Raw genomic sequence first — 22,337 nt, 5'->3', positions numbered from 1 at the left:
CCATCTGCCTCGGGTTATCCAAGAAATTGTGCATTTATCTTATTTCTTTTACTAAACTGTATACTTCCTGGGAGCAGAGAGCTAATTCTTAGTCACCTCCCCCCCCCCCAAGGCTCATCTTAGATGTGTTTCTTTTTCAAAAGAAATGCTTCACCCCTCATCCCCAAAACATGGCCTTGGTGTCCCTCACCTGCTCTCCCACCAGCACCCTGCCCTCCACACCCCACAGAAGTCCTCACTCTGAGCCACATTAACATCTGCTTTTACTAGTCTAGACTCACACAGACACGCACGCACACAGGTTGTAAAGTGTGTCTGGACTGGCACAGACACTTGTTTCTAATTGCTTGCCCACTGTGGCATCTAGTAGGCCCAAAGAACGGTTTTCCCCAGAGCCCTTCAGACAGTGATCAGTGACAGGATGTGGGGGTAGGTGGATAGGCTTCCCCTTCCCAGGATGGGATGGTGGGGAAGCAGGACTGACATGGCCTAGCTCAGCCCAGCTTTCCAGCCACGTCCGAGCACATGACCCAGGAATGTCCTAAAAATCTGCAGCAGCCGAGGCCCCTGACATAATCAGATTCCCTGTCAGGGAATTCTCACTCTGCTGCGACAGACCAGGTCTCCCTTTAAGGAATCTGAGAGCTGAGTTTCAGCGGTGAAGCTCATTTCCGAGTCGCAAACTGTTCCGGTTCTGTCTGAGTCTGTGTCTGCCTGCTTGGCCTGTCTCTGTGGACAGAGAGCAGCCAGGTCCGCTCATCACTGCTGTCCTGTAGTCCCCCAGGGGCCATCAGGCTGCACCTGGCTGGAACAGGGCAGATCTCTTTTCTCTGGGGTCTTTGATCATGCCTGGCTTGCCCCCTAAAGAGGGATTCACATTCTGGTCAAAGGAAGCTGAAGTGGGGTGGGGAGGGCCCAGGAGGCGCAGGAGATCGACTCCCCACGGCCATGGCCAGTTCAGCGGTGATGGAGGAAGATCAATCATCTATAGATGCTTTCACTTTAGTCTTTGAATCACATTGCATATATGTTCTTTGGTTCATAAGCATCCATTGAGTGCCTTTTGGGGGGCCTAGCCGTGCACTAGCAGTCTTGGGCATACCTGGAAGAATTCATAGGAATCTAGATTAAGCCTGCAAGGGACACTTAGGCTCATCTGTATGATTCTTTCACCTTATTTATGAGGAGATGTTGATTCATCTGGCCGTCTCCCACTCTTCAGGTCTCAGCTTAAAAGGCCCTGTCTCTGAAAGCTGCCTTTGACTGACCTCCTCCTGTCCAGGCTAGGGGCTCCCTCCTGTTATACACCCCAAGGGCATTCCGTTCTTCTCCCGTCTTGAACACATCTTCCTCTGGCTAGGATTTGCTTGTTTATTTCTCACTAGACTGAGAATTCTCTGAGGGCAGAAACCATGTACGCCTTGTCACCATCATGTATATCCATAGGCCCAGCACCTAGTGGGCCCCCTTATTTGTAGAATGACTGATTACTGTGATTAGTAAAAGGTCACAGAACTGGTTGACGTCAGCAGGACTAGAACTCAGGTCTTCCAGTACTCGGCCCTGTTCACCCTCTACTACTACCTGTGCTTCCTCTTAAGAACTCTAAGAGGCCCCAGCTAGCTGGGCCCCCAGGATGGATGGAGATCTCAGGGGACACAGGTCAAGGGAACTGTTACCTGGGCCTTGTTCTCATTTCTCAGATGATTCAGAGCAAGAAGGGAGGCTGGCAGAGGGAAGAATACCAAATTGGCTACCACCTCCCATGGCCCTCCAGATTTGGGGGAAGGGAGGTTGGTTTCCTGCCTAAGTGGATCCTCTCTAGCTACAAAGGATGTATTCTCCATCCCTAACACATACTAGAGAGGATCAAAGGATCAGTGGAAATAGGAAAGTGAGCAGACACTAAATGCAAAATTCAGTCACTGGGGATGTAGTCCTTCTTGATCTTGATCTTGATCTTGATCTTGATGTCCTGAATACACAGCTGGAGACACAATCCTCCTGGGGGTCTGAATCCCAGCTCTATCACACTCTCACCGGCTGGATGGCCTTTGGCAAAATAAGACCCACTTCAAAACTGGGCCCACAAAAAACTGGAGTTAGCGTGAAGACACAAGGGGAAATGTCTCTTTCTCCCTATTACTCTTCGCATCTAGAGGAAGGAGGACAGACTATGGATAGTTTCGTTTCTTTGTAAAGGACAGTGCTCCAGGCCTTAAATACCAAGCCAAATCTCATGACCTACCAACCGTCCTCCTGGCTCTGAAATCACAGAGAGGAAAACTTTGAGGGGACAGCTATACACAGATTTAGGGGACACAAGTGAAATAATAGGATTGTAATGCATTTTTTAATGGATGGGTGTTTCCCTTTGTCTGCTCCAACTCCTTCCAAAACTTCAAAAATTCCTCTACATCTTGAGGGAGCCACTCAACCCTAGAAGCGTTCTTTGATGAAGAGATAGGAACTTTCCAGAACCACGTTTCTGGGATCCAATCAAGGTAGATCTAACTGAAGACAGGTGAAGTGAGAACCCCGGAACAGCTCTCCACTAGCCCTCCCACTTGGCTGGATTCAGTCTCCATCCCTCTCCATTCCCTCTCCCCCCCTTATAGTCTTAAAGAAGTGATCCAGTGACTTCATAGACTTTTGGCTTGAGAGATGCAAAGTACTCAGATGGAGAAATACTTTGGTGACATCTAGAACTGTCAGATTGCCCCTTCGTCACAGAGAACACAGTACAGTGGAAGGACAACAGGTGGCTGTAACTAGGACAGGGTGCCACTCGGAAGCAGGAGCAGTTCCAGGGCCCTTCAAAAGTTCCAGATCCCAGTAGTACCCACTGATGTCCCCTATCCCCGGTGCGTGTCCCTCCGGGGCCCAGGTGGGCGGGGCTCCCTTGACACCTTTCCCGGCCTCGACTGGGGGAGGAGCCGGGGCCGGAGGCCCGGGAGAGCCAATGCGGGACGTCCTGGTCACGCACAGCCGGCGAGCAGGCCAATGGACGCGCGGGGGGGCGTGGCCAGGGCCTCCGGCTCGAAGCGTTTATAACAACTTGGAACGCGGCGACTTGCCGCGCGTTCTGCTGCTGCTGTGAGTTCCCAGCCCTGGTGCGGGACGTGTGCCCCGGGCTCTACCTCTCCCCTCGCAGCACGTTCCCCCTCCGCCCTCGCTCACCATCCGGCCGCCATGGAGCCGTTGGCTTTGCCCCGGCGGCCCGGCCCGGCTCCTTCGGCCGCCACCGCCCCGGCCACCGAGCTTGCCCGGCCCCTGCCCGACAGGCTCATCAAGTCGCCCAAGCCCCAGATGAAGAAGCAGGCAGTGAAGCGGCACCACCACAAGCACAACCTGCGCCACCGCTACGAGTTCCTCGAGACCCTTGGCAAGGGAACTTACGGGAAGGTGAAGAAGGCGCGGGAGAGCTCGGGGCGCTTGGTAAGTGCGGCTCCCTCTCGCGGCGCGGCCGGGCGGGCGGGCTTGGGACTTGTCCGCGGGCGGTGAGGGATGGAGGCTGGGCCAGGGGCTAGTGCCTTCCTCGGGGCGGGGGGATGGCCAGCATTTAGTCTTGGCCATGCTGAGGTTGCGCGCGCGCGCGCGCGTGTGTAGTGGGGGCGGGGGCCTGGGGTATCCATTGCAGATATGTCTGCCCGTGATTGTAGGGACAATGGTCGTAGACCTGGGGATCCCAACACTAGCCAGCATACGATGATTGCCCAGTAAGTGAGGAGGACGGTTGAGGCAGGGTGCCTAGGGATAGTGCCCTGTCTTGAGATGAGAAAACTCCCCAAAGAAGATGAGACTTACGTTGAATTTTACTTGGAGCAGACTGTCCAAAAGAGTGGAATGGGAAGAGGAAGTAGAAGGTGCCAGATCATAGGATGGGTTTAGTAAATGAGTGTGTGGTTGAATGAATGTATGAGGTCCAGTTTCTCAACTCAGTTCTTATAATCTGGCAGCCCAGCATACCGTGGGGTTCTGCACTGGGATGGGTGGGAAGTAAGCTTGACACTTCGGTCCTTTCCAGCTCTAAAATTGACTCAGAGTTTCATTAGGATGCGTTTTTTATTCTGGGAAATGTGAAACAAGGCTCTGGTGCAAAGTCTACTGTGCCCCAAGATACCTTTGGGTGAGAGGCCTTTTCAGAAACCTGTCTAGTTAATTTACGAGAGGGGCGGGTATAGGCAATAGAAATAGTAGTAATCTGTGAGACCTTGAGCAACTTATCTCTATACTCAGTTTCCCCTTCTGCGAAAACAAACAAAACCCCACAGCCTCCCTCACAAGTTGCTATTAGAATTGAATGAGATACAGACGTGAATTTAAATCGATCCTGATACATAGAAACTGCAGTCAGAACTGATACTTATATCCGGAAAGGCAAGCCCTGAAAGGGTAGCAAATTTGCCAAAAGTGAGTTAACAAACTTGCACTTAACATGCATAGGAATCACCTGGAGTGCTTCTTTTAAAATACTTATTCTTTGGTTCCACTTGCAGAGGATTTTATTCCAGAGGTCTAGGACGGGGCCAGATAACTTGCATTTCTAGCAAGGTTTTTAGGGCAGGTGATCTAGGGACTGACTGTTTTGCCACCTTCAAATGGGTACTGGTTATGAGACATGCATGTGTGTGTGTTTGTCTGTGTGTCCGTGGTTTACCCTATTGGCTGTGGGAGCAGTCACCTCCCCAGATTGTTTGCTTTTGCAGCCAGAAACTGGTTTGAAATTCAAGAAGTCATTTCATTGGTGAAGGAGAGTGGATGCTGGAGAAAGGGAGTGGATTATGGCCTCATCAATAGGACCGAGTATGTTTTTCCTGCTAGGGCCTGGCACTGTCCCCAGTTGCCTGCTGCCAGGTTACAGCTATTGGGCAATCATGTACTTCCTGGCTTTCCTTTTCTCTTTCTCTTTCTATAAAGTGTGAGGGCCCGGTGAGGCTCCAGGCTTGAGACCACTGGGCTCAGGCTTTGTCAGGCGCTCAGCTGGAAAATAGCTGCTCGTAGCATGTGCCTCTTGTTGAAAGACAGGCTGGGCTGGGGGACTGGGGTGGCCCAGAAACTGGGAAACTGAGATTGAAGTTGAGATCCCATCAGACTCTTGACCTGGGTCACTGTATGTGCACCTGTGTGTGTGTGTGTGTGTGAGAGAGAGAGAGAGAGAGAGAGAGAGAAAGAGAGAGAGAGAGAGAGATTGATGTCATTGATTCTGGAATGAGATAAACCAGCTTTCAGTTTTCAAACCTCATTGGCTGAAGCAGGGATTCCAGCCCTTATGACATCAGAACAGAGAGAATTCAGAAGGTACTCCCTGGCCTCCCGCAGGGGCCCAAGGTCAGTAGGAACGGGGTCTGCCCTGAACTTCCCTAATCGACAGACCACTTTGTACTTCTACTGGGAATGTGCTCAGGGTCTCCCTCTTCCTTGGAGGAGAGCTGCCTGCTGTGCTAGTGATTTCTGAGTTCTGGAGAGGAGCTGTCTTCCCCACTCCACCCCCATCCCTGCCTCTTCACTGTCCTCCCTTAAGAGAGACTGACCTTGGGGCGCCTGGGTGGCTCAGTCGATTGAGCATCCGACTTTGGCTCAGGTCATGATCTCACAGTTTGTGAGTTCGAGCCCCGCGTGGGGCTCTGTGCTGACAGCTCGGACCCTGGAGCCTGCTTCGGATTCTGGGTCTCCCTCTCTCTCTACCCCTCCCCCACTCATGCTCTCTCTCTCTCTCTCTCTCTCTCTCTCTCAAAAGTAAATAAACATTAAAAAAGAGAGAGAGAGAGACTGACCTGGTGCCTCAGGATCTTCTGTGAGGGAGAAGGACACCGGAATGGCTCAGTTCATTGAACTGAGGCAATTCAACAGAGGCTGTTGGTGGGGACTGGATTCAGAGAAAAGCCTGCTGGGTGACTCCCATCCCAATATTCTCTCTACCTTTCTAGCGTACTTCCCCTTCCCAGCCTACTTAGATGAGATTATCAGGGGCCAGATGGGACCTCCAGAGGAAGGGGTGGGTGGGCAGGACTAATGGCTACTCCAGGAGGGCATCAAAGGAAAAACAAATATTTGCCCTGGATCTTCTAGTCTCTGACCACATTCCTGGTATCCAAATGACATTTCCTCCTGTGACTCTTCCAGTTCCCCTTACCACCCCTCCCCTCAAAAGAAAAACACCTGCTGTGGGTCCCTGGAATGGTAGAGCCTTTGGGGTGATCTGCATGGCAGTCTTCTCTCCAAGGGGTGCCACGAGGAGCATTAGGGGAGTCCAAGTGGATAGCGATCTGGGACAGAGATGCTTCTGTGTCTTCTATATATTGGACTGCTGCAGGGCGTTTCAAAATGTTTGCAAATGACTGGGCTGGTCTGATTCCTTCATTGACAGTTGGGGAAACTGAGGCCCAGAGAGACGATGGGGTTTGTCCTGTGGCTGGTTAATGGCATGCCGGCGACGCGGGCTCCTGACTTGACCACCCCAGGCCATGGATGGCCAACAAGGAGTCTTGGACTTGGAGTTGCCTTGAGCTGAGCCCGGGCTTCCCTCCTTGTGCTTTGTCATTCCAACAGCTAGCCCGGGCCACCTTTCCCAGAGCTCCAGGCGGTGCTGAGGGTGGGAACAGTCACTGGGAGCTAACTCCCACCCCCACACATGCTAACTATGTCGAGGGATCCCGAATGGGTGGACCACTCTACATTCCTGGTTTTTACCTCGTCGGGAAGGCTGGGCAGCTCAGACTCAGACCGTAAGGGCTCCAATTCGGACTCTCTCGCTTACCAGCTATGTGACCTCTCTGCATCTCCGTTTCCTCATCTGCCAATGAAGGAATCAGACCCTGTAGCGGGGATTATAATAATTCCTGCCTCGTGGAGTTCTCAGAAGATTACATGAGATAATGTATGTAAAATGCTCAGCACGGCAGCTGACACACACACAGTGTCATTATCCCAGCCAGGCTGGCTTTGCTTGGCCCTCCCCTCTCCTGGGATACCCCATCCTGGGTCTGTCCTGCCCTGAGCGAGAGAAGGGGTTGTGCTGAGCTTTCCTAAGCCAAACTACTTTGGTCTTTGCTTTGTTCAGAGCCCTCTCCTTTGGCCCCAGCTCCCAGAGGAAGGCTCTGCCTGGCCGGCTGCCAAAGGCCTCTTCTGCGTGACGCTGCCCTCCCAGCTTCTCCTGCACCTCCCTGCTCAGCAGCAGGGAGGGAGGCTCCGGCTGCAGGCGACTCTTGTCCTTGGGCTTTGGCCAAACCACACAAGAGGGCTGAGCAGGGAAGCGCCTTGCCTGGCAACCTGGCAGAGTGGGCAGGAGGGTGGCGAGGAGGGGGCGGGCGCGGCGTGGGGTTCAGGGGAGGCGGCTCAGGCTCCCTTCGTTCCTAGAGCCCTTTCCTGCTCCCTGCCTGGTTCTCTGGCAGGCTTGGTGAGATGGTGAGCCACCCCCAGACCCATCCCCGCTCTGCTCAGGCCGGCCCAGCCCGGCCTAACCTCCCCTCCGTTATCTAAATAGGTCATCCTCCAGCTCCTTGCCCCACCTCCCAGATGGCAGCTGCTCCGTGCAAGGCCAGAGAGGAGTCGAGGATCTTGGCTCCAACTCCTGGTGATAGCCATGACCGGAGATGCCCAGCTTGCATCCTTTCTCCCAGGACCGGGGATCAGCACCTGCACATCTTCTTTTTCTAAGGCCTTTCAGCCATCCTCTCCTACATCCAGATTATTCCTGATCTGGGTTCCTGCAGGGGAGGCGGTGCTTAACCACCGGAGCCCCAACTCGCATGTCCCCAACTCGCATGTCCCCGGCAGGTCTGTGTGTCTCTAAGTGGGACGGGGCTGCTGGTGGCGCTGCACGGGCCCAAGGCAGGGTGCGAGGCATTCCCTTCTCCAGGGGTGGGAAGCAGGGAGCTAGAGGCAGGGCAGGGCACCTGCAGGGAAATTTTGTCTTCTGAGAACTCCGCTTCTGCAGGCAACACTTCCATCTTGCACTGTAATCCCGCCTCGGTGCGTCAGGGAACCTTGGAAGAGTAGTGTGCCTTTTTGGACTTCAGTGTTTGCCATTTGCAAAATGGGGTGGGGGGTGGGGAATAAGTCCTGCTCCCTTCGCAATGTGGGCCAGCATCTGTAGGACTTTTTGCCCAGGCAGATTCACACAGATCTAGCCTAGGGCATCGAAATAAACCCGTTACAACAATCTTTGGCCAGAACCTTCCTGGCATAGTAGCTGGTGACCCATTTCTGAAGAACCTTAGCGGAAAATGCTACAATTTGGAAGGGAGCTTAGAGGTCCTGATGTACCAATTCATGAATGGTTCCTTTCATTCTGGCCTTCGCACAAATCTTTCTCTCTGCCTATAATGCTCTGTTGCCCCTCCCTACCTTACCACCCCCTGCTCCCCCTGGCTTGGCAAACCCCACTCATCCTTTAAGAGCGAAAACAAAGTTTTCTCCCAGAGATGGTTTTCCCTGTTCCCCCAGGCAAAGAAAACTCTTGTCTGCACTCCTGGAGCCCCTGGGCAGGCAGGGACCTCAACTGTCCTGTTCGTCACACTAGACTGGCATGGATTTAATTACCAGTCCTCCCCTTGGGCTGAGGGCCTTGGTTGCAGGGACTATCCATATTTTGTCTAAATCTCTAACACCTAGCATAGCACCAGGCACATAGTAATTTTTAGCAGATGTTTGAGGAATAAATAAATGCCCTTTCAGTTTTCAGATGAGGACATTAAAACTAGCCACACTGTTAACCAGCTCATTTAAGTGACTTGTCTTGAGTTGCGTGGTGCCGTAGGGACAAATAAGGATCAGATACCTGATCTGGCACTCACATTTACATTATCACATAATTGTTGCGCCTGGGTTTCCTGCCCCCTCTGAGTAGGGTGGCGACATAACATGTCATCTAAACTCAGGTACTTTGGGAGTAAAAGGGGCTCTATTAATAATTATACCAGGATGAACCAGGATTATCTCCAGGCATGTGGCCTGCCTACCTCTGGGTGATCCATTCAGCAATTGTTACCCTCCTCCTTGGCTCTAGTTTGTTTTAATTCTAGAGAATGGTTGCTCAACCAACTTGCAGATCAGAACAAAGGTCCCTCAAATTAGTCCTTGTAACTGAGACTGACTCTCCACCCATGGAAGAAGGGCAGAAAATCCTATCTGGGCACTGGTCACATCAGTCAGGGATCAGCCCGATGACTTAGCCAATAACTATTTATTTGTGATTTATGTTCACCAGTAAACAGTTGTTGAATGCTTTCTGGATGCCGAGCTCCTTCTAGGCCTGAGCTGTTGCTGCATCTTCTTTACTATGACAAGCTAGACAGCACATGGCTAGGGGCCTGTCCTGTGGGGCAGGGATAGGTTGGGGAAGAGTGGCCCAGCCCTACCAGGGCAGTGACACATCGCTCTGCTTGGAGGCCTGATGACTTACCTTGTTTCCTTCATAGGAAGTGCTAACCAAGCTGTAGTCTCCTAGGACCTAATGGGGATAACTTGAGGTGGAGGGAGGTGGTGGTGTCACGGGGGTCTTTGACCTGGCCCTCAAGGCCCGAGTGGGCTTGCGGAAGAATGGAACTGTTCACTGAGGATGAACAACTCTGAGTTGGAATCCTAGACTTCCAGAGTTGAAAGAAATGGATCTTGGGGCTCAACTTCTGTGTTCTCTCTCAGAATCACTCAGGGATTCCTACCGCTGCTCAGACCCCTTTTTTTGGGGGGGGACCTCATTTCTTTTAAAAAAGGTTTTTTAATGTTTATTTATTTTTGAGACAATGCAAGAGACGGAGTGAGAGCAGCGGAGGGGCAGACACAGGGAGACACAGAATTGAAATAGGCTCCAGGCTCTGAGCTGTCAGTCCAGAGCCCGACGCGGGGCTCGAACTCACGAACCTTGAGATCATGACCCGAGCCCAAGTCGGACGCTCAACCGACTGAGCCACCCAGGCGCGCCAGGAACCTCATTTCTTTTAGGCTTTATCTTTGTTAGGTCTCTCCCCCCCTAAGCCTGTAATGATTTATCTCCTTGTATAGGTTTGTGTGTACAGTTGTAATATGCCTAGTTCTTACATATATGTGCATCTTAAGCTCTCAACTATTTGTTTCATTACTAGTTGTGTGATTTTTATGTGATTTTTCTTTTACTGTCTATTAACACAATACTTAAGGCCCTTTATCTGAAGAGCTCATACGACTTTTATCTACTGTCTGATTTTTAAAACAAGGAAGTTTAGAAAAGAACTAGTCCGTAAAATCTCCCCTTCAGGGAGAGAAAGGTATGGAGAGAAGGGTGTGCAAGAATGATTCTGCAAGTTGACTCCTCATAGTTGGAGGAGGATTCAGGCCCTCACCTCCCCATCCCCACCCCTCTGTTCAATTCTCAGCCAGAGATTTTTCTGCTTGGCTCATCAGGGTGGTTTGGAGCAGAAGCGGGGGCGGGTCGCAAAGAAAGGCGCTGAGGTGCAGCCCTGTCCCCGGCAGCTGCAGCGGGGGCCTCTCCCGTATCTTGGGGACGAGGCTCCCTGGCGACAGGTCCCTCCTGCTGCCATTGTCCTCCCTGCTCTGCTCCGGGAGGGCACAAGAGCTGGGCCTCCCCTCTTTCAAGGATGCAGCTCCAGGGGAGGAGAGGGGCGGAGGGCACGCCATCCCTGGCCCGTTGCCGGGGTGACCGGGCCTGGCCATTGTGCGCAGCTCCCCTTATGGGATTAAGGCTGTTCCGCATTCTTGTCCGATGGGGAGCGCAGGCCCGCTCGGCCACTGTGCCTGCGAGCCGGAAGCCATTGTCTGCCTCCAGAGCCCTGTGAAAGGGTGGATTAGAGGCCCCTCCCCTGGAGCTTGGTTTCCTTTTTCTCCCTGTCTCCTTTTGAACCTTGAGGGGAGGCGAACCCTCCCGGGAAATTGAATGGGGAGCAGTTTACCTCGGTCTGTGCCTTCAGATTTTTTCACAACGTGTCCACCTCCCCCCCGCCCCCCCGAAAAGGAAGTCCTGAATTTACCATTGGTGTCCTGGGACAGGACTTGTCAGGAGCTGACCAGCCCCGTGACAGCCCTCCCGGGCCCCTGCCCAGCGCCCGAGCCACCACCACTTCCCCCCCACCCTCCCCAACCACGTTTGGACAGCTCATCTCACAGCTTGAGAGCAGGAACGCACCTCACACTTGTTAGTTCAGCCTGTGTGTCACAGAAAAGAAAACCCAGGCCCGGAGCGGGGCGGGACTTGCTCCCTTGGGGACAGCGACAAGAGACAAGAGCCCGGAGGAGGTCTCCCCACCCCCCCACTCCCCTGGCGCTCCCCAGGCCCGAGCCATCTGCACACACGGAAGGGCCCTTGTCCCTCTCCTCTTTCTGTCTCTGCGGCTGCTGAGTGGAACAGAGCAGGGAAAGGACAGAGACTCCTCAGCGGCTAAGAGTCCTGCTTACCAGCGATGGCATCTGGCACTTCTTTCTCCATTTCCTGTTGCCTCCGCCCTTCCTGAACCCACCGCACTTACCAGCCCGAGGGCTGACTCCTTATATGGTGTTTTCACCTTTGCAGCGGAGATAGCCAGGACCAGAGGACGCTGTCTTGTTTGTTTGTTGCTAGGAGAGGGACATTCCTGCCCTCGACTGAAGGGATGGGTGTTTTTTTGATAATTTTGTGTGTGTGTGTGGAAAAATATACAGAACATATAATTTGCAGCTCAGTGACCTGTTAGGCACAATGACAGTGTTGTGCAACCATCAGCATTATCCGTTTCCAAAATCTTTTCATCACCCCAGACAGAAGCTTCGGACACATTAAACAATAAGCTCCCGGCCGCCCCCGCCTCTACCCCGACCTCTGCCATCCCCCACCCTGGTAATCTCTAGTCTACTTGCTGTCCTGTGCGCGTGCCTATTCTGGTTACCTCGTATAAGGAGAATTGAACATTTGCACTTGTGCGTCTGGCTTCTTTCACTTAGCATTATGGTTTCAAAGTTCATTCGTGCTTATGCCCGTTAGTAACTAATATGACTTTGAACAGGTCATTTCACCTCTCTGGGTACCGGTTTTCTCCACCTATATATGAGGACGATGAAACTCTGTGCCTGCCTCTCAGGACTGTTGGGAGGGCCAGTGTACTTACTAATGCAACACACACTTATTCGGTGCCTACTGTGTGCCAGGCACGACGCGTGGCCTCAGGGATCCAGTGCTGAGCAAAACCAGCCCCATCGTAATCATGGCGCCGTATGGTAAATTTGCTTCGTAAATCACAAAGCATGGGCCTTACAGATGCAGGCTGTACTTTCCTTGTTCATCTGTGGACTCTGGGTGAGGTCATTGGCCCCTACGCCTCCCTGCTGTGTAGACTGCACCCGACCCAGGTTTAAACCTTCTCTAGGGAAGGTGCTCTCCAGCCTCTCTGTCACCTGCCCTGGTGAGGGATGGAATGGCTTCCCTGGGTGCACGCTGTGGACTTCTAGCAGCGGCAGGTGGCCAGGGGCAGCACTCCCAGAATATCCACGGATGCCTTTATCTGCCAAAACCTTCTCCTCAGTCTCCTGCATTCTCTGTTCCCAGGTGGCCATCAAGTCAATCCGGAAAGACAGAATCAAAGATGAGCAAGACTTGATGCACATTCGGCGAGAGATTGAGATCATGTCATCACTCAACCACCCCCACATCATTGCCATCCACGAAGGTACAGAAGCAGGGCATTTGAAGCAGTGTGTGTGTGTGTGTGTGTGTGTGTGTGTGTGTAGGAGCAGTCAGAACAGGACACAAAGAAGTGGAAAAGACCCAGATTTTAGAGTTGGACAAAAGGTGGATTTGAAACCCAGCTCTATGACTTTGGGCAACTAATTTAATTAGGCTCTGGGTGGACCTCAGTTCCTCATGTGTAGACCGGGACAGTCCCACCTACATCACAGGGTAGTTGCAAAGATCAAATTAAATGTCACTGTGTACTTAGCTCACGGGAGGAACTCCGTGGACTGTAGGCTTTCTTGTTGTTATTCTTGGGTTTTCCATAATTGAACACTACCTCCCCAACCCGATGAGATCCTTAGCGTCCTGGGGGAGGCTGGAACGAACGGAGAGACCTGCACCTGTCTCGGGTGCGTGGTTGTTATCCTTCACACGTCCCAAGAGCCGGCCTCCTAGAATCTGACCTGGGCTCTGAACCATTCCTGCCATGGGGCCGGCTCCTACCTTTTCTCATCTTTCTTAGCCTCCTCTTGCTCTGACATCAGTGCCGGCTTTCTACTCCATCTGCCCTGCTCCCTGTGACCCAGACAACAAAGTGAGCAAGAGAGAGTGATGAGTAAAAGAGGGGGAGCGCCCTCCCACGCACACCTGTCTGCTTCCAGCCTTTACATAATATCGGTTAGATGAGAAACCAGCCATAACAGTAGCAGCGGGAGGGAGGGAGGGAGGGAGGGAGGGAGGGAAGCCTGCGGCTTTGCCCTCTGTCTGAATATTCCTGGTGGGAAGTAAGACAGAAGTCTCCTCTCTTGGGTTCTGTTCGTGGAAAGACTAAGAGCAGAGCCACCGACACGGCCCCGTGGCCTGAGCCTGTCCCACAGGGATCCCGGGCAAATGGCTGAGGAGGCTAATTGTATCTCTGTGTATTTCCCCCAGGGAAGAGTGGGTAGATGACAGAGTATTGGTTAAGCCAGGTGGAGCTTGGTGATTGGGCAGAGAGAGTGTGTGTGTGTGAATTCTCCCCCACCCCCATACCTCCAGCTACGTCTGGGAACTGAGTCTTGAAGCTTAGGCTGTGGACTTGCCTGCACCTCAGATTCCGCGATCGTAGGGGTGTCACAGTTACTGTGTGACAGGCAGGCCCCTCCACCCCATTCGTCCCCTGCCAGTCTCCGGGAGATGTGAACCAGGGGAAGGCTCCAGTCTTTGGAATCTAGCTGCTCTCCAGGATGTACTCTGGCTGGCTCTTGACCTCCAGTTTCACGACACGAAGATTGTACGCACCCTTACAGACATATGGAGAACCACAGCAGTAGGATCTCATCTAGGTACCGCCCCCCGGCCCCGGGAGATTGGGCCACCATGCGTCAGGTCCACGCACTCATGTGCGAGTGGAAGAAAAGCACAATCCTGCTGGCTCCTGGCCATGTATCCAATAGCCTGGCACCTGGGATCCCTCTTGGGAGAAGCCTGCTCTCTCAGCTCCTTGTCACAGGCTAGACAACAGTGCCTCTGGGGCTGGCTGGGCATGCCAAACTCCTAGGACTCGTTCGACACAAAGATGCAATGTCACGGACATACATGCTCTGACACGTACCCAGCCAAAGGGCCAGTTTGGTGAACCAGTCCTTCCCTACCTTTCCAGGCGGCTAGAGCCAGGGCGAAGCCTGAGTGGCACGTGAGCTTGGGGGAGGCTGATTGCCAGGAAGTCAAAGATGCTGAGGGTAATAGATATCTTATCTCCGCTTTCCATGGTACTGTGTCGTTCACAAGCCACCTTCCTATCCCTTTTTATCCCTCTTCTGATCCTCAAGGCAAACATTATTATGGGAATTATTTTTCAAGTTTATGCGCGAGGATACTGATCGTAACTATGACAGTAGGTACGATTTATCGAGTGCTTGTTTCTATATCAGACCCTACGCCCACCTGCTCAGCCAGCCCCAGAGCTATCACTGACTTTCATCTATTTCTTACCCAGTCCTGTGAGGTTGCCATTATATCCTACTCTTCAGATGAGGAAATTGAGGCACCCTGGTTGAAAAACTGGCCAAAGTCACCCCGCTAATAAGTGATGGGGCCAGGATTCAAACCCCAAACCTGTACTCTTACTGATGTATCTAGAAGAGATTTGCCCGTGGTCATAAGGCCAAACAGTACCAGATTTTGAGGCAGAGAACCTGACTTTTCATTCTCATCCATTGATTCCTGCCTTCCTGGGAAATTTGCAGGGTAGTTTTAAGATTCCTCCAAAGCCTGAACTTCCCAAGAGAAGGAGGCTAAGCCAGTTCCCTTGGCCTTACCTCGTGGTTCCTGGAAGATGGTGGGAGCTTTAGAGGCCCCTTTTCCTGCTCTTACCTGCCACTGTCCCGTCCCGTTGGCAGACATCCCTGGACAAAGGTCCTGTCTGGTTTGGGGCCAGGGAGGCGTGTGTGACCCCCCACTCCTCCAGTGGTGAACAGTGTACTCTGGAGGGACCTCACGTTCCTGCCTTGCTCTGCCCCAGTGTTTGAGAACAGCAGCAAGATTGTGATCGTCATGGAGTACGCCAGCCGGGGCGACCTGTACGACTACATCAGTGAGCGGCAGCGGCTCAGCGAGCAGGACGCCCGCCATTTCTTCCGGCAGATCGTCTCGGCCGTGCACTATTGCCACCAGGTGAGCGACCTCCTGCCGGTTCTCCAGGGCTGGTTTGAGCCAGAGAGATTCCGTGACCCCTCCAGGATCCCGCAGGGAGACAGAAACAGAGGCAAAATTCCATCTGGACTCTGGGCCTCGGGGCTGTTGGCGTCTCTGGCTGACTCCCTCGGGAGTGGAGGGGCCTGGGTCTGTTGCGCCGTGTTCCAGTGAGATGGGTATCCCTCGCCTGCCTGTGCTCCCCCAACTTGGCCCCCTTTGTGTTTACCTCACTTTCCAGGCGAGGCCTTCGTGTCGTCCTGTCCCTCCGTGGCGACCTCTCCCTGACCATCCTTCTGCCCTTTCTCTTTCAGAATGGGGTTGTCCACCGTGATCTCAAGCTGGAGAATATCCTCTTAGATGCCAATGGAAATATTAAGGTGAGCCCCGCTACTTGTTTCCAGCAGCTTCCCTACCCCACCACAGCCTTTCTGCCAAGTGTTTATCTCTAAGTGCTTAGGGGACTCCAGAAGGAGTTGAGCAAAGCTGAGACTTAGATGTTGGTAGCAGTAGAGAACTCAGCCGTCATCCTTTCCAGTACCTCTTTTTATGGATGAAAAACTGAGGCCTCAAGATAAGCGGTGACTTACTCAAGATCCCATGGCAAGGGAGTGGCTGAGCCTGGGCTAGAACCAAAGTCTTCTGACTCCTCAGCCAGTGCTCTTGACGTCCATAAGGCTAACTGGAGTCGAGATCCAGGATCAGCCTTTGCACATAACCTTGGGACTGGCAGGGAGAGAGGGTCACAGCCCGAGTTCTCCCCACCTGCCTGCACGCACACACATGTGCACATGCACACGCACATTAATCTGTCGCAGTTGGGTAGCCCTTTGGTACTTTTCTCCATAGACCACGCATCCCGGCACCAGCTTTCTGCCCCCTGCAGCTTCTGAATTCCCATGCCTGAGTGGTTAAGCTTAGGTCTGAGAGGTTCATGCTGATGAGATAAGCTCAGCTCTCGGGGCTAGAAGGGGGAAATGGCAAGCGCTGACCCCTGCAGGTACCTGGGAGGGCTTTGATCCTGCACTCGGACACTCCTCAGAATCTTCCTGAACCCAGGACACAGTCCCTTCCCTTCCGTGACCCTTGAACTCATGCCCTGAAGCACCCTGGCACTGAGTTCATTCCCCTTACCCAGCCAATTCCTGGAGCCGGGTGGGGCTTTCTTTGATGCTAAGCAGGGGGAGGGGAGCCAGAGCCAGTAAACTCACGTAACCAGACAGGCACGAACCTTCCCATCTGTACCAATCATCTGCGTCTTTATGGGCTTCAAATGGTAACTGCTCGATAAGAGGCCAATAAAACTATAAATGAAGAAGCCAGAGCTTCATAAACAGCCCCTCCCCACCCTGGGCACACATGACCCTCTGCTGGGGGTGAAGAGGCCAGGAGAAGCAGGGCATTGGCCTCTGCTTGTATCTGAGGACAGTTAGGGGAAAGGGTCTCCCTGGGAAGTAAGAAGACGGGCTTGGGGCCTCTCAAGCCCGCAGTATCAGATGGCTCAGGGAGTCCTGGGAGAAGATTCCTTTTCCTGAGCTCTGACCACAGCTCTGATCTTTGTTCTGACTTCGCTCTTGCTTCTTAGCTCTACTGGGCTGACCCCAGGCTCCTGCCACTATGTTCCCACCCGGATCTGGGCAGAGATGAGCCCTCTGTTAGGAAGGGCAGGCCAGGCCTCACGTGGTAGTCACTGATGGGGCTGGCTTGCTTCTGAGGGCCATGGCGTTGGCATGAGAAGTTGATTCTCTCCGTACATCTGGTAGACCCTTCCTTCAGTTAGTAGTTGTCTGTTGAGTCCCATCCATGGGTCACACCTGTGCGAAGAGCTGCAAGAGGGGGAGGGGCAGAAGGAGGTGAGCACGGGGGACATACTGACAGGACAGTATGAGGAGGAAGACTGATGAGCAGGGACTACAGCCAGCCATTGGGCTTTGTGCGAAAAGGAGGTGTCAGGGGAGGTGGGCTTGCCAGGTCAGAAGGACGTTTATAGGCAGGAGAGTGCATCCCTGGAGTGGGGTACAGCATGAGCAAAGGGGCCTGGGGAACATTGAGGACCCTGGAGGCCCCACACACCTAGGCATTCCTCATGGACATGACCTCCGCAAGGCTGTCTCTTGCAGGGCCTGAGCTGTGCTCAGGGGGCAGGGGGCATGGGCACGCTTTCCTCCTGCGAGGGCCGGGGTTTCCCTGGGATCGGGAGAGGGGCAGGCTAAGAGCTGCAGAACAATCCAGGCCTTGGTATGACCCCCACCTGTGTTTGACCCGACCCTACAGATTGCAGACTTTGGGCTCTCCAACCTCTACCGCCAGGGCGAGTTCCTGCAGACGTTCTGTGGGAGCCCCCTGTACGCCTCACCTGAGATCGTCAACGGGAAACCCTACACGGGCCCAGAGGTGAGTCTCTACTCTCCACCCACGGCCTGCCTCGGCACCCCCTGTGGCTCTAGATCCTCTCAGAGGGGTGGGCTAGCTTTCCAGCTTCTTCCCTCCTTCCAGAGCCCAAAGCTCAGCCCCCTACCCTTCAGTGACTTGCCAGGTCCTCACAAGAGCAGTAAAACTGGGACAAGAACTTATGTCTCCTGACCCCTGGTCTGGTTCTGTGCCCCCTCACCCTCCGGGTTCCCGTTCTCTTTCCTGGCACCCACCCAGACGCCCTGGAGAGGCGGGCGCTCTCACAACCACCCCATCCTAGCCCAGAAGGGTGACCTCACCACTGCTCTGGTCTGTGGCTGCCCCTCCCAAGGGCAGGCAATTGACCACACCTTTCCTCACGAACCTCAGTCCCTTCTACAGTGTCACCAGCTTTGCTCCTGGGTACTACTAGAAGGAGGTGGTCCTCAGGTGCCCCAGCCCCTGAGTTCTCCAGCGTGTACCCCTTTCTTCTCTGGTGTCGCCACAAGCCCACCAGCCTGGGGCATGCGGGCATCCTTGCTGACACTCTCCCTGTCTCTCGCCCGCCCTCCCTCAGGTGGACAGCTGGTCCTTGGGTGTCCTTCTGTACATCCTGGTCCATGGCACCATGCCCTTTGATGGGCAGGACCATAAGACGCTGGTGAAACAGATCAGCAACGGGTCCTACAGGGAGCCGCTTAAACCCTCTGGTGAGTGAGAGGCGTGGGTGTTCTCATCCAGGCCCCGTGTGTCCTTCCCTAGCTCCTGAGGCAGGAACCAAGTGGGGGCAGGGAAGGAAAGAAGATGACCCACTGTCGATGGGGGTAGCTCCTCACCACCCCCTCCTGCTGTCGTCTCTCTGCCTCCAGGGTCTGTGACCTCTGAGAAGGAAGGGGTATCTCTTCTCTCCTTTGTGAGATGCTATATCCTATTTGGGAAGGGCTTCTGGTGGTTGAACTTGGACCGTCTTTGCTGCAGTTTCCTCATTTCCACCTGCTTGAGTCCTCATCCTTGGAAGTCTCTTTGTCCTTTCACACCCAGTGGAGAAGGCAGGAAGCAGGGTGTGAGAACCTTGGTTTCCTCTTGAGCACAGTCTCTACCCTCAGGGTCGCATTCAGCCAAGAGAAGGAGAATACACTAACGTACAACAAGGCTAAAGAAGGGGCCAGGGGGCGCCTGGGTGGCTCAGTCGGTTAAGTGTCCGACTTCGGCTCAGGTCATGATCTCACGGTCTGTGAGTTCGAGCCCCGCGTCGGGCTCTGTGCTGACAGCTCAGAGCCTGGAGCCTGCTTTGGATTCTGAGTCTCCCTCTCTCTCTGTCCCTCCCCTGCTCACACACACACACACACACACACACACACACTGTCTCTCTCAAAAATAAACATTAAAAAAAATTTTTTTTAAGAAGGGGCCGGGGTCCTGGGGGGTCGAGGGATGGAAGAAGAAATGGGCAGAGTCAATCCCTGAAAGCTGGAGACTGTGGGGAGTCACGTGGGCTGTGGCGTGTACGGAGCGCAGGTGGGAGTGGACATATCTGACACAGGACTGAGAAGCCTTAGCCCAAATGGGGGTAACCAGTGAGAGGGGCCGCGGGGTGCCCGTTCTCGTGGCTGCCAGCCTGAAGCCCCTGTCTCTTGCCTTCCAGATGCCTGTGGCCTGATCCGGTGGTTGTTGATGGTGAACCCCACCCGCCGAGCCACCCTGGAGGATGTGGCCAGTCACTGGTGGGTCAACTGGGGCTACGCCACCCGCGTGGGGGAGCAGGAGGCTCTGCACGAGGGCGGGCACCCTGGCAGCGACTCTGGCCGGGCCTCCATGGCTGACTGGCTGCGGCGGTCCTCTCGCCCGCTCCTGGAGAATGGGGCCAAGGTCTGCAGCTTCTTCAAGCAGCACGCGCCTGGAGGCGGGAGCATCGCCCCAGGCCTGGAGCGCCAGCATTCGCTCAAGAAGTCCCGCAAAGAGAATGACATGGCCCAGTCTCGCCAGGGGGACCTGGCTGACGATCCCTCTCTCCGCCCCGGCAGGGGCAACCTCAAGCTGCCGAAGGGCATTCTCAAGAAGAAGGCACCAACCTTGTCAGAAGGGGCAAGGGCAGACCCCGAGCCCAGCCTGGGCCCTGCGAGCCCAGGGCAGGCTGCCCCCCTGCTCCCCAAGAAGGGCATCCTCAAGAAGTCTCGGCAGCGGGAATCTGGCTACTACTCCTCTCCGGAACCCAGTGAATCTGGGGAGCTCCTGGACGCCGGCGATGTGTTTGTGAGTGGGGACTCTGAGGAGCAGAAGCCCCCCCAGGCCTCAGGGCTGCCCCTCCATCGCAAAGGCATCCTCAAACACAATGGCAAGTTCTCCCGCACAGCCCTGGAGCTCCCAACCCCCTCCACCTTCGGCTCCTTGGATGAACTGGCCTCCCCTCACCCTCTGGCCCGGGCCAGCCGCCCCTCCGGGGCTATGAGTGAGGACAGCATCCTGTCCTCTGAGTCATTTGACCAGCTGGACTTGCCTGAACGGCTCCCCGAGCCCCTGCTGCGGGGCTGTGTGTCTGTGGACAACCTCATGGGGCTTGAGGAGCCCCCCGCAGAGGGCCCTGGAAGCAGAGGCCTGAGGCGCTGGTGGCAGGACCCCCTGGGGGATAGCTGCTTTTCCCTGACCGACTGCCAGGAGGTGACAGAGGCCTACCGACAGGCACTGGGGGTCTGCTCAAAGCTCAGCTGAGGGTGGGGGGGGGGTGCCGCCCCATCCTGGGTAGGCTCTAAAATGCAGCTGCACCCTGAGGGGAGACCACCACCGCCCCTGCCTCCTAAGACTAGTATCCCGGCCAGGAAGGCTGAGGTGGTTTGCACTTGAGCCCTAGAGAGGGCTGGACGGGAAGTGGGCAAGTCAAGTGCATTGAGGGTTCCAAGTCTTTGGCCCTGTGGAGCAGAGAAGAGAGTAGAGGGGAAGCTAGTAGAGGGAGGAGGGGAAGGCCTGCGGCCGAGAGTCCGGGTTGCCCGCTTCTGGTTCACACAGTAGGGCCACAGACACCAGGAAAGAACACTCTCTCAGTGCCAGTCTCCTTTCTTGCAGTAAGTTTTGTGCGTGGTGACTTCCTGCTAAGGTGGGGATGGAAACTCCTCAGATACAGGTCCCATCCCCATCAACCACTAAAACTGGAATGTGGCGCCCCCGCAATGTGCCTGGGGCGTCCTGGGAATGGTCTCCTGCCGTGTACCCTTCCTTATTTATCTCGACAGTAAGAGAACCCAACCTTTATCTCCTCGAAGGTTTTCTCCTCTTTCCCGTCCTCCAAACCCGGCCCAAGCCTCCTGGAGTCGCTGCTAGGGATCTAAAAGACTCAAAAAGGCTCAGGCTGCTGCTATCGGACTTCATCTCAAGGGGCCCAGATTCCCCTGGACCCCACCGTGGACCTCGAAGACTCTGAACCTCTCTGGCCTCCAAGCTGCTCCTGCTACTGAGAATGGAGTGTCTATTGCTCTGGGCTTTCCAGACCCTGGGATGCCCTTATTTATTTTTATGTGTTCAGCCCTGTGTTTTTAAAAAAGTGAATCTAGCTCTTTTCAATAATGTGAATACTATGTTCTGGGGAAGTCCACTGTGATGCGTAAGTTTTGTGAACAGGGAGATACTTTTGCAGTGATTCCCTACTGATCATGGGGGGAGGGGATCAATCACATGTCCCACTGCACTGTCCGGGAGGGGGTCTCTGGCTCCCTCCCACCATGCCCTGATTTTGTCTACCTGATGGTCCCTCTTCCCTTCCACTGTGGCTAGAAAGAACCCCTGCATTAAAACCAGAACCGTGGTTGGAAGATAGCCTCTGTTGTTCTGTTTGGGCAGGTGGGGTGCAGGCCTTCGAGCCTTCTCTTAACCCACATTTCCCCTGGGCTGTCATAGGCGGGAACTGGGGCACCTGCTTAAAAAAAAGCAAAACACAGGGGCGCCTGGGTGGCTCAGTCGGTTGAGCATCCGACTTCTAACCGACTTCGGCTCAGATCATGATCTCACGGTTCGTGGGATCGAGCCCCGAGTCGGACTCTGTGCTGACAGCTTGGAGCCTGGAGCCTGCTTCGTATTCTGCGTCTCCCTCTCTCTCTTTTCTTCCCCTGCTCTCACTGTCTCTCTCTCAAAAATAAATAATTTTTTTTTAATTAAAAAAAGAAAAAAAAAAACCAAAACGCAACAACAAAGCCCAGCTCTTAGTTCCAAAAGGCTCCCGTGCTGCGGCCGTCCGGGGTTCTAGCCTGTGGAGCACACAGGTGGGAGAGCCCTGGACAGAGGTTCCCACTTTGCTCTTCCTCTTTGACTTCAGCCCTAAGGGAAGGGCTGAATCTGCTGCATCATACAGCCCTGCTCCCACCCCTCCCCCAGCCACCTCTGTCCCCCGCCCCAAGCTTAAAGACCACCCCTCTGCCTTTATTCTCTCCCTCCAGAGAAACCCCCTTTCCTCCAGTGCTGCGCGGCTGCTACCCCTCTGGCCCCCACCGCCAGACTCCGCCGGGATATAAAGAATGCTTGGAATGCCCCCCTCGTAGGCCAGCCCTCTCGGCCCCCTGCGGAGCATTCCCCAAACGCCAGCTCCATTGAGAAACTCCCGGGCTCAGCGGGCCGGGATGAAAGGGAGGATAAGGACAAAGTGCAG

General features: G+C 54.3%; 1 protein-coding gene across 1 annotated transcript; it reads left to right on the top strand.

The window, feature by feature from the left end:
* Positions 1 to 3,075: 3,075 nt before the first annotated feature.
* NUAK2 (NUAK family kinase 2) lies at positions 3,076 to 21,511 on the top strand. The gene is made up of 7 exons (XM_030302620.1): positions 3,076 to 3,438; positions 12,515 to 12,635; positions 15,144 to 15,295; positions 15,628 to 15,693; positions 17,588 to 17,707; positions 18,282 to 18,414; positions 19,350 to 21,511. Exons 1-7 carry the CDS (start codon positions 3,193 to 3,195, stop codon positions 20,411 to 20,413), a joined length of 1,902 nt encoding a protein of 633 aa, XP_030158480.1. The 5' UTR covers positions 3,076 to 3,192; the 3' UTR covers positions 20,414 to 21,511.
* Positions 21,512 to 22,337: the final 826 nt, after the last annotated feature.

This window comes from Lynx canadensis, chromosome F1 (assembly GCF_007474595.2).
Source record: "Lynx canadensis isolate LIC74 chromosome F1, mLynCan4.pri.v2, whole genome shotgun sequence".
Taxonomy (NCBI): domain Eukaryota; kingdom Metazoa; phylum Chordata; class Mammalia; order Carnivora; family Felidae; genus Lynx; species Lynx canadensis.
The sequence above is the reverse complement of the archived record's forward strand: the minus strand, read 5'-3'. Positions and strand labels throughout refer to the sequence as shown.

Bases quoted from the DNA above. Each gene is read 5' to 3' on its own strand.
- NUAK2 (XM_030302620.1), top strand. From the start codon at position 3,193: ATGGAGCCGTTGGCTTTGCCCCGGCGGCCCGGCCCGGCTCCTTCGGCC. The intron at 17,708-18,281 runs GTGAGTCTCTAC...GCCCTCCCTCAG, and splicing joins AACCCTACACGGGCCCAGAG to GTGGACAGCTGGTCCTTGGG. The intron at 18,415-19,349 runs GTGAGTGAGAGG...CTTGCCTTCCAG, and splicing joins GGAGCCGCTTAAACCCTCTG to ATGCCTGTGGCCTGATCCGG.